The sequence below is a fragment of the Eurosta solidaginis genome, chromosome 3, assembly GCF_040869045.1.
Source record: "Eurosta solidaginis isolate ZX-2024a chromosome 3, ASM4086904v1, whole genome shotgun sequence".
NCBI classification, from domain to species: domain Eukaryota; kingdom Metazoa; phylum Arthropoda; class Insecta; order Diptera; family Tephritidae; genus Eurosta; species Eurosta solidaginis.
This window is the reverse complement of record NC_090321.1, coordinates 281,980,362-281,992,828: the sequence shown is the minus strand read 5'-3', so window position 1 is coordinate 281,992,828 and position 12,467 is coordinate 281,980,362. Positions and strand designations below refer to the sequence as shown.

Here is a 12,467-nt window from a genome sequence, read left to right as displayed (position 1 = left end):
AGAAAGTGGCTGGCAAAACACACGTCAAAACCAGCTGGTTGTTTAGCATTGCCAACTTCCACTGAAAAGTACAAAACACATTTAGGTTAGCGCCATCTATCGGAGTGTAGCATAAAAAACCAATTAACCCGTATGAACCCAAGTTTTTGGAAGTTTGAGAATAAAAATTAAATAGGGCCATTTGCAGAGGTTTGAGGTAAAAGTCTAGATAATGGGTCGCATCCAAAATAGCGGGTGACAACAATAATTCGAAGGCAAAAAAAAAATGTTATCTCTGTCAGGACTTGAAGTAGGCAATATTCATGTGGTTGTTGCAATGTTGTTGTCTGTGTGCAAAGCGATTTTGCACGCACTTTGTTTACACCCCATTGGTGGACCGGTCAAGGTAATTTTTTATAAATTCGGTCAACGTCCGCCAACACAGGTAGGTGTTCTGCGCAAAAATATTATGGATCCCACCCCCGGTTCAGGAGGGACCCACTGTTCATTTTTCGGTTTTTCGTTTATATCTTTTGCGCGAGTTATCATTTTTATTTTCCGCCTTGCGATTAATAATAGTGATGCCAGGACGTGTAGTTTGACACCTCTCTTGACGCGTATTAGCAGTCGACCCCTGCTCTATACTATAACCAAGTGTGAATTTAACCCCTCATGCAAGGTTAACTCTTGATTAAAAAGTTAATTTGCCGTTCTGCAAGCGTTATCCTTAGTGTTATTAGCTTTCGAGCACCCGAAGACTCAACGTTATTTGACTTTTACTTCGGTAATAAGGTTCAAGTCTAGAACAGAGCTCGACTGCTAATGAGCTTCTTAAAGATAAAACCCCGAACTCGCGGAAGAGGAAAGTATCATCCATAGGTAGACGGACGTCACTCTAGCTCAGTTTCGATCTGGATACTGCAACAGGTTAAACTCTTATCTATCCATAATCAACCCCGATATAGATAATGTTTGTCCTGCCTGCAATATGGCCCCAAATGACACCAACCACCTTCAATTGCAATGTAAAACCAGCGACTCTAACACCCTTCTCCACACCTGTTGAAACTAAAAGTTTCCTTGGACTCCCGTTAGATGATATTGATGAAAATTTGTGCGTTGTTGTTGTTGTTGTAGCGATAAGGACACTCCCCGAAGGCCTTGGGGAGTGTTATCGATGTTGATGGTACTTTGCTGGATGCAGATCCGGTACGTTCCGGACCAAGCCCGACCATCTCGGGAACGATTTGTTATGTCCACATGCGTTCTAGGCCATCCCGCCCTCCCACCCCCTACTTCCATGAGGACCTCGGGGTCGCCAGAGCCTCGGCTTTTAATGAGGGACGTAGCACTGCTACAATAAATAAACAAGTAAGGATGGGACTGTCTTCGGCTGTTCTATGATTTATTAGAATATATATCACCAAGTTTCACGTTTATATATTGGAAACTAAGGGAGAAATGACCAAAAATCTTTCTATCTGAACGATCAGTTGTATGGGATATATACTATATATATCTCCGATCAAAGTGATTTTTTTAGGATATCTTTTATGATATATTAGAATATATATCACCGAGTTTCATGTTTATACTTTTTAAATTGCGGCAGGAATGACCAAAATCGTCTTATCTGAACGATCGGTTGTATGGGAGATATATGTTATAGTGGTCCGATCCTACCGGATCCGACAAATGTCTAATATAATCCAAAAATACATCCTTGTGCCAAATTTCATTGAGATATCTCAAAATTTGAGAGACTAGTTTGCGTTCAAACAGACAGACGGACGGACGGACAGACGGACATGGCTATATCAACTCAGTTCGTCGCTCTGATCAATTCGGTATAGTTAATGGTGAGTCTATCTTCTATATTTCTCAACGTTACAAACATCGGACCAAAGTTAATGTACCATTTCATGTTCATAAAAGGTATAAAAATGTCAGCTCTGTTAGGAGGTATTTGTAAAAGAAGTTGAAGTTGTTGTAATGGTTTTGATAATTATGTTGTACACAGGGAAAAAATTTTTTAGAAAAGTGTTTTGCGTGGACTCAATTTTGATCCAATGCCGATGTTGGTAGAGAAATGCTCTGCTCAAAGATACCAACGGTTTCGGTGAGATCCGGAGTAATTTTGTATTTTTTCATCTGGACATGATATGCAGCATACAACCAATGGATAATTTTTGATATGTAAACATTTTTACTCACGGAATACAAAATGCAAGCGTTGGTCACGGTATGGTGGATGGGAAGTCCAGAACATAAGTATAGGCCAGGTATAAGTGTGGAAGTGGTGACAGGAAAGGAATAGAAGGTTTTTCCCGGAAAAAATAAGCAAGAGGAAAGAAATGATGAGGAACAAAAAATGGAACCCGACGGCACATAGGGGAAGGCCGAAAAGATAGGGGTAAAGTGTACTCAAGCCAAAGAGGATAAATATAATAAGAGACGTCACTCGTTACTTGCAGCCAAGTTGAAATTTTTAAACAAGTTGAAATAAAACCCAATTCTAAATGTAAACTTTTGTGTCATATCCTTTATATACTGAATTAGTTAGGCATCAGGTTCGTAAGCCCTAGGCAAGCATGTGCCAGCGTTTAGCGACGTTTCATTTAAACTACTCCTCGATGTATATATTTCACAAATGTAAGGAAGCTCACTCCCACAGTCTACTGTTACCCACGTATTCTCATAAGTTACCGCGACACAACTCAAATTAGCGAAGTTACCACTAAAATGTCCAATTTTTTGAAAATTATTTTAGATGCTATAAAATCACGTATTTGGTACCCACGTTGTACGAGGATGTCCTGGTGCCCATGCTGAAAACTCAAAACATTGTAGTGGCTCCTCTTCCTTGTTGGTATATTCAATAGGCTGACTGGTATAGGAGCGATTGAAATACAAACCCACATAAGCACGTGCATACTGTCGAGCACGCAATTCACGTGCCCGTCCGTTTTGATTCTGCAAAAGTTTAGTGAATGCATCTGTACGTACTGCCGAGGCAACATGTGCCAGTGAGCCTAAACCACCAATCGATGTACTGTTTTGGCAAATATTAGTGGCATTACGAAAATTTACCGGTATCGTTTGCAATTGAAATAGTCCAACTTGCGGGATACAGCTATAGTTAAGAGATGCTATAGAAATAATGGAATATTCAATATATGATAGAGTTAGTAAAATTTGATCTGCACTTACTGACAGGTTCGCCATATAAGCTATAATAGTCGTAACGGCTGTCATTCACGAGACTACGCATTGTATTGTTCTCCGGACAGGCGAGTATGTGACAATTGAAGTACTGCTGAGGTCGCTGCCAAACATTTTGACGATTTTCCTTATTGCGACTGGCATTGGGGCGTGAAACTTTGAATGAAAACCGGTAATAGTCAGAAAAATCACATATGTATAAGTTTTGGTCCCGACTGGAGACGGCTAAGGGCGGTCAAAGTTTAAATCTCTCTACGCAGAGTCATAATAATAATAAAATATATATTTTTTTATCTTACACTCAAATTCGATACGATATCGCATATATTTAAATTTTGAGTGTGATAGGAAACGGTGGAAAAAGCTCAGATTGTATTGAACAACTTTAATACTTCTACGACATACATTAATTGTTTGGAACCAAAATTTATCACATATCGTCAACCATAGCATTATCGAAATGGGATCTTATTCAAATATGCATTAAGAGGTATATATTTTGACCCTTGTGCGACAAATGTGTATATGATCGGACTCATGGCGGAACCATACAAGGTGGCAGCATGGCGACATACCTACGAACATAAATAAAAATTCCATGTGTTTTGTTTTTGTAAATTCGATGGACTAATGTCAAAATCGCACTGCGCCGGAAGTGAATGTATCAAATCAAATAAAAAAAGAAAAATCAGCTGTCCCATGCTGCGCCACCTTGTATAGTTCCTCCATGATCGGACTGCAAAAATTCGGTTATTTTATTTATAAGGACAAGCCTACTGCACATAATGTTATGTACATAAATTGTCCAAAAAGCGAACAAAAACATACTTTCCTCCAAACGTCTCTGGCTTAGTAGTACTTCAAACACTTCGCTTGCTTTCAACTTTTGCTCTTTTCGAGAAGGCGACCCAAAATTAAAAGCTAAGCCATGAGCTCTTTTCGCAGCAAGCGCACAGGCCTCTAATGTGGCAGTATTCTTATAGGTGATCGCTGGCATCTCCGAACGGTGACAAGTACGCACTAAACTAAATTTCAGTTTGTCCAAATGAGTTTTGCGTGGACAAGTAGCATTGCTGGCCAAAATTAATTTCACAGCTAACAGTGCAACTTTAAGAACTTGCGCCGAGCAGAACATGTTTATAACAGTAATATGGGGTTTTCAATATGTCTCAAATCAGTAAACATTCGTCAGGGTCGTTGAGCTCCTGCTTGTTGCGTGTCCATCACTCAATCAAAAAACAATGCCAGTTTTAATGAAGCAAATAGATTTGTTGACGTCTTCTCAATGTTATATAATTTTTATTCATCGATGCGAAACGATTCGCAGTTCATCATCAGTCATTCATTATATTGACTCCTAGTCTATACGGCTTTGTCCGTCGAGTCAAAGAAACCGCGCAACTTATTTAATTTTCTCAATTATCAATGTTAAATAAAGACACCAAACAAACCAATTTTTTCTGCACTTGCGTCTGCATGTGAGCTTCCCATTTCCTGTGCGGCCACTGACGGTTAGCGATAGAAATACTTTTTGGGTTGGAGCTTGTTAACTAATTCCCATAACATTATTTAGTAAATAAATAAATAAATAGATAAAAGCTCATTTTTAAATTTGCTTCGCTACTCATCGTCGTCGCCAATAACATGTTCGCTAATGTTCCAGAATATTACGGATATGGGAAGCTCTTTGCAGAATATGAATATGTTGCAATCTAGTTGTAGCACTTTCTGATACCATACCGATTAACGCGGTAACGATTGGATTGACCAAAAAGTATTAGCAGTGAAATTTATAACTAGAAGTGAAGTGCGTTGTAAAGGTCCACTGCACAAATTATCTTCAATCCCATGCTTTTATAGTTTTAACTGTCTGTTGCAATTTGATAGAAATATGGAGAGGTCGGTGGTGAGGTAATGCACAGCCACCAATAGGTCTCCGGGGTATTCGGCTTTGGAAAATAATGTACTTTGTTTCTGTTATCAGCGATCTAAGGACCTTTAGTGATCTTCAAGCAATAGCTTCTCATTCGAAAATGCTATGTTGTACTCTCTCATCGCAGTCGCATAGCTTACAGATGCTACCTGACCATATGCCTAATTTATGCAAGTGGCTTTTTAGTATGCAATTATATGTGAGACTACTTTTTGAGAGGCTAATCGTGGCTATAAACCCTGCACTTCCGAACCAGTGTTGTCCTCTGAGCTCTTCTTTTAGTGTGTGTCACCATATTATTATAATATTTCACACACATAACCTACAGCTTTAAGCGAAGAGATTATTTCACATACACAAGTCTAGTTATCAGCAAAGATCAGAAGCTAGAAGAAAAACATAAACTACACATATACATGTACATATATAGGTAAATAACCAAGGATGAGATACAACTGTTCCAGAAGGCATGGTCGTGAAATTTCTAGATCTTAGGAAAAATAGGTGAACGAGGCTAACTGATAGTATAAAAGCAGCGCGGTGCAAGCGATAATCAATCAGTTTGATTTTAACACGCTGTAGTGAAGTACGCGATAATTGTGAAGTATTACTCCCAAAGTAGTCTAAATAAAGAACGCTTTGTTAAACTGAATATTTCAGTTATATCTTCCACATTTCAGAGATTAGAATTTTAACAGAAGCTGCAAAATAATCAGAATTTCCCAAAAATTGTAACAATATGTTTAAATTTGTCGTACAGGGTGACCTCATCATTATATATACGCTTATGAAAACTGACAAATTCGGTTGACGACCATGCCCACTTAAGAAAAAAGTCGATATTTCGAAAAATGGAGAAAAATGCTATAAATCATTACCAAAGATAGTTAAGGTGATGAAACTTGATACGCTTGACTTCATGATAAAATGGAAATTTGGTAAAATTTTTAAAAATGGGGGTAACCACGCCCCTTTTTAGGTGATCTCTATGAACCTATTAATGCCACAAATTAAACCAAAAACAATCTTCCTATTCTAACAAGTATAAGGAATTTATTTATGCTTTCATTAACTAAATGGTCGAAATTAGAGAAGAATTGCGCTTAATTTTTCAATTTCGAAAATTTTTGAAAACGGAAAAAAGGTAATGCATTAACGAATACTGGCAAAGTGATCAAAATAAGAATTTAGTGAAATTTTGGAAAATGAGATTTGCAATCCGTAATTCTGAAGACGTTAGTATCGGTTTGCAATTTTAGATCTGAGGAAAATTCGTTAACGACCAGGAAGGCTTTTTCTTAACTAAGTATCACAAAAATGTCAATATATGTAATTATGAAATTCAACTACAGTACCATTATAAACGCTAGCGCAATTAACGACAATTAATTTAGAAACAATTTTAAATGGCCCTTTTTCGCTCCTTTTAATTAAGCTCTTCACAAAGCTTTTAATATCAAAGTCTAAAAAAAAGCCATAAAACATAAGGTAGATGTGAAATACAAAAATAATTTTTTTGCGATTTTTTATTGTTTATGCTTTGATAAAAAAATTTTTTAATCTCTTTCGTCAAAATTGAGAATTTTTTTTTTTTTAATCGTATTAACATGACATTTATCGGAGTTGGTAGTTGCTCGGTTAGTCACTCCTATTGACGTAGCTTACAGTTTACATACTGGCTGGATTGATTTGACTCTTTGTATGGTTTACGAGTATGTGGAAATATTAAATTGTAATAGGCACACTTAACCTTAGTAGTTTCCTCAATTTATTCGATCCAGCGCGTGATTTTCCAAAAAATACCAAAAGTCCATTTTTTTGTTGCATTTTCAAATTCATGTGACAAAAAAGAATAATAATAATAATAATAATAATAATTCGGTAAAGCAATGGTTGATTAATAAATATATTTCATTCTGGCTCTAGAAATGCACCTTTAGCTTTTTGCGTAATCATTAGTTACTGAGATATCGATAATTAAAGACATTACGATATCTTTCTATTATGAAGAGCGATATCTCGGGGAAGAGTGGAGGTATCAAAAAACCTAAATTAAAACTTCAAAAAAAATTATCCGATCCGTAAAGTGGTTAAGCACTAACAAGCCAAAAAAAGTTAAAATTTTTTTTTGTTGCTGGTTTTCTTAATCTTATGCAAAAACCGCAGATGCTACAAAACTTTAAAGTGCTAATCCTATATACTTGTAGATACTTGGAGCTGCAGTTTTATTTTTATGGATTTCCTGCAAGAACATTTATCTTTATGTTACGGCTTGTTGGAAGTTGTTCAAAACTTTGGAGTTTTTTTTTTGTTTTTTGATCCCTTAACTTTTTCCAGTAATGTATATGAGAGCACACGCTGGGTATATAATGTTTGATTTAGCCCAAACTTTGACTTACTTACTTGTTTAAATAAAGATAATGCAAATTAAACAATATTTTTGGACGGTTTATTTAAAGGGCCTTTATTATTTTCTTGTATTCTATAATTAGTTTTATGTTATATTTTCACGCCTTATCGACACACTTTGAATAAAATGGTTTTTTTTTTTTTAATAAATTTAACATTTACGACTTAAGTAGTTATTCTGCTTAACTTAACGCCTTTATTTTTTAACTTTTTCCGAAAAAACAATTCAATTAATTAGGTCTAAAGTTTATTTGACAGTTTAGTTGAGTTAAAAAAAAATATTATAGTAAGTAGTTAAATAATAAAGTTTAAAGTTATACATAATGACAAGATGGTATGTAGTTTACACAATATGTATTACTTCTCATTTTTTGAATGTTTATTTTGTTTTTGTTTTCATTATACTAATTTTGTTTTTTTTTTTTTTTTTAGTGAAGACAATAATTTTTTTAACTAGGACTTTTTTAGTCTTTCTTCAAATTTCTTTGTTTTAAATAGCAAAAGTTATTTCCCACACTTTGGTCTTCGACTACATATAAGATGAATTTATTTATTATAAGGAAAAAAGGTTAATAATTTATGTTTAATTAGAATAAATAGTTCATAGTATCACCTGAGCAGGTTGTGCGCTTTCGTTGTTCATATACAAAGTTTAGTTTTTATTATCTCTAAGTTTTTATTTAATTTTTAATTAGGCGCGCGCTCCAACCAAGCATTAAAATTAAATATTTTAAGCAATTTCACCACCACCAAAATTTGTTTATTATTAATTTATACTTTAGCTTTGTATTAGCTTAACAAAGATGGCTGCGCTTTTCTGCAATAATGTGCTATATCATATTGCATACTTTAAGGATGCGCCACCTTTGCGATATTAAAAGGCAAATATGTATGTGCTTCTACCCATTGCATCTTAAACAATCACTTTTTTGTTTAATTAATTAACTTTTCTTATAAGTTTTCTATTTATTTTGCCCAGTAATATCTACGCTGTTTACATATATGTACTGACTTTAATTTTATTTGAGTATATAAGTAAGTATTTTGTATACTTTTAGAGTATACATAAATACTATAAAAACTCTAAAGGAAGCGTGTGTCGTGGCTTATTACAAACTTAAAATTAATGTGTTAATTAATTAGTTCATATTTATGGGCAGCTCAAGTTAGGGCAGAGCGAAAAAGTACTAGAATATTCTGAGAACTCTCACAACAGTATGCCCTATTGAGCGGTTCGGTTCTAAGCAGATTAATTTATGGAGATTATGTGCTTTGTTCTTTAGAATGACGAAACACTCTCTCCGAAGCACTCTCTTATAAAGGGGATTTGGTACAGAACAATGATTTTAAGCACTTCAAGCAAGTCTCTCATCCTAACCATAAAGCCTACATTCAGCTCCCCACTAAGGGCGCTTCGTTTAATTTTTTTCACCACATAAAAAGAAGCGTAGCGATTATGATGGCAATTTTTGGGATGAGTCATAACAAGGTATTCGCACAATTGCATGTGTTTTTTCTCTTGTACTGCGCAATCTAAACTGTGATTAGAAAGAATTTCATATTCTTAATACACGTAATTTAATGTTAAAGATAAAGACAACATTTTTTTTTTTTTTATTTATTTAACTGAAAAAAAAAATTTTTTTTTTGAACCAGGTCATACGACAAATGAGAAGTCCGAGCCCTGGCTAATCGGTATTAATTTTGAAAACAAAAAAAAAAAAGAAAAGCAATTATTATGAGCCTTAAAATATGCAGTCATCCGGTGATGTCCGCAAGTAAGAGTTCTCGTTGAATGATGTACACACGGCACCTAATTTATGGGCATATTATGTAGAACGCAAGAGTCATATTTTCTTGTGTGATCCAGAATATCGTATAATATATGAGCATTCATTCAATTCAGTGGGTGACAGTAAACCTGATTGCCTTTGGGACATTTTTGGTGTTATATAGTGGCGAATGTTAATGCCAGTGACTGCGACGCAAGGAGTCATGGCGTCATACATAATCTGACCCTAATGTTGTTCGTAATACGCTGATTTATTCACAGTTAATAACAAAATTCACTATCTTCATCGACATAGCTCGACTCGTAATTGATGATCGAACGACGCACAGAAGAGTGAATTACAAACTATAGGTGCCGTGGGGGCATCACATTATACATCCATTCTCTGGTTTTCTTCACTCTGCCCTTTACACATTTACACATAAACTACTATACTAACTGAATTTTCACATGCTTTTCGCTCATCGCAACTATTTGTGACCTTAACAACTAAACACAATGACTACTACAGATTTCACTGCACTTTTTATAGCGACAGTGTACAAGAAATTTTTAATTTCTATTACATCAACGTTTTTTGTTTTTTTTTTTTGTTTGTTTGTTTATTTTAAAACACTTTAAGTGTTCATGTAGGGTTAATTATGTGTTGGTGTTTGTGTGTATTAAACTAAAAATCATTAGGGACTTGAAAAAACAAAAAAAAACGAGAATTTGTATGTAAAAAAAGTAAAAACTTAAACATTTTTTAAACTCAAAATTCCCGTCTATGTTGTGCGTGTGTATGTTTTGGTAGTGTTTTAGACTTGTATTGCATTTAACTGCTATGAGAGAACGCTGTGTTCGTGTAGGGTCCGCTATAAATGGAGCTGCCCGAATGTGACACACTCTTTGTACTCCTTCGGGCCATAATGCATAGAACGGCGGCAACGACGGCCAACATCAATATGAGACCGGCGACTGCTATGGCAATGGCAAAGGTGCGCTGTGACACGCACAAAGCATCTTCAAGTGTCTGCAAGCAAACCAAAACGAAAAATATATATAAAAATATATAAATAAAATATTTATTTGATTCTATTATATATTTGTTTACTTACCCGCTCCTTAAGCACTGCATCATCATCGCCTTCGGACACATCCACATTTTCGTTTACATATAGACCAGAGTAAACTTCGATGGTGGCCGGTTGGCCGTCTTCGTCTTTGTTATCGTTGTTAGTTTGTCGTTTAGGTCGTTTGCCGCTGCACATAGGAGGCTAAAAATATAAAGTAAATATGTATCATCATCATGTGAAATCAATTATGTGTGCAAATAACAGCCACACCCACCGCTTGGCATTCAGGATCCTGTAAAGCGCATAAATGCACATTGCATTGATAGTAGACGGATGTGGTGTAAGGGAATTTGTGCGCCGGGAATGTAACATTGGCAGCTAAATGATCGTTGGTATAGTTGAACTGTCCCATAATTTCGTTATCCATAGGGCAGCTGTGTGTGGGAAGAACGAAGAAGAATATGAATGTTAAAGCACAACGACATATTTAAAAATAACTTAAAAATAATAAATAAAATTATAAATAATAAAGGGCGCGATAGCCCCGAAGTGATTTTAGTACAAGCTTCTCTCTTCCAATTTGCGTCGTGCTCTATTTAATTTTTTCTAAAAATTGGCGGGACGGAACCTCCTTGTTTTGTGCCGAATCCGAACTGCATCTGCAAGGCAGATAAGTTTTCACTGATAAGCTTTTCATAGCAGAACTACATTCTTAGTGCTTGCCGAAGCCTGCTGAGGGGCGATCCCGCTTAGAAAAAATTTCTTCTAGTTGAAAAAATGTATGTTGCTAAAATTTTGAAAGTTCGTATCGCCACAGAGACGAATAGCTAGTGTATTTGCAATATATCTACATATAAACATATATAAAAGAAAGTGGCGTTAGTTACACTATTTAAAACTCAAGAACGGATGAACCGATTTGGCAGAAAATTGGTGGAGAGGTAGCTTAGAACCAGGAGACGGACATAGGATACTCTTAATCCCATTCTGGCTAGGGTCTTGAGATCAAAACGTGGATCTCGGCAGTCCTGGGATGTGTTTGTAAAATATGGCTATCAAATGGAAACCGTTTATAAATACTTTGATATTTTTCGTACCCTGGGTGACTAGGTTTTCGAGATATAGGCCAAAACGTGGGCCCGTGTACCCCTAGATAATGCTTATACAATATGGATAACAAATGAAAGCTGTTGATGAGTGCTTTAGTACAGGGTAGTTTTCATACCTATTTGGACTAGGGGCTCGAGATATAGGCCAAAACGTGGACCCGGGTACCCCAAAATGTGTCTATACAATATGGATAACAAATGAAAGCTGTTGATGAGCGCTTTATTACAGGGTAGTTTTCGTACCTATTCGTGTCTAGGGTCTCGAGATATAGACCCAAACGTGGATCAGGGTAACACTGGGATGTGTTTTTACATTATGGGTACCAAATTGACGCTATTGATGTGTGCTTTAGTACAGAGTAATTTTTATACAGCTGGGTGACAAGGGTTTCGAGATATGGGCCAAAACGTGGACCCGGATACCCCTAGAATGTGTGTGTAATATGGATATCAAATGAAAGCTGTTGCTAAGAGCTTTAAAGTAATTTTCATTGTGATATTCGATTTAGTCTCATCAACCTGGCAAAGCTGATAAATATGCATGCGAAGCCGCAATAAAGACAACTAATAATACCCACATAACTACTTACATACGTCCTATTCGATTTGCCTGAAATTTGGTATAAAATTTGCTTATATTAGTATTTACGATCATTTTTTCCGGGAAGAAGACGAGAGACCGAAGGAACTGGGATTAAGACTAGGACTGGAAGCGAGACTCGGAGAGGGACTAAGACTCGGACAAAATATAAATTTTAAATGAGTGAGTTAAACGAAACACATCCAAATAGTAAAGTTTGGCGGAAAGGTTCTGATTTGGAGAGATATTTGTGAATGTGGGAATAAATCCGAACTTGGTTTCAGCACATTGCGCACGTGCTATCCTAAACTGGTTCCAAGATAACAATGTAAATTATGTTAATAAAAACTTGAATCCATCCAAAACCTAAGTTGCAGCCAAGTGCGAT

At 35.9% G+C, this 12,467-nt stretch overlaps 1 protein-coding gene across 17 annotated transcripts in view; it reads right to left on the bottom strand.

The window, feature by feature from the left end:
* Positions 1–7,571: 7,571 nt before the first annotated feature.
* The window catches only part of pio (piopio), a 217,669-nt gene continuing 212,773 nt past the window's right edge, over positions 7,572–12,467 (bottom strand). For all 17 annotated transcript variants that reach the window (XM_067776750.1, XM_067776758.1, XM_067776751.1 and 14 more), the window contains 3 exons: positions 10,665–10,824; positions 10,433–10,591; positions 7,572–10,347 (listed from right to left, as the gene is read on the bottom strand). In XM_067776750.1, the coding sequence (XP_067632851.1) occupies positions 10,150–10,347; positions 10,433–10,591; positions 10,665–10,824 (517 nt within the window). In that variant the 3' untranslated portion in view covers positions 7,572–10,149. The remainder of the gene's footprint in view (positions 10,348–10,432; positions 10,592–10,664; positions 10,825–12,467) is intronic.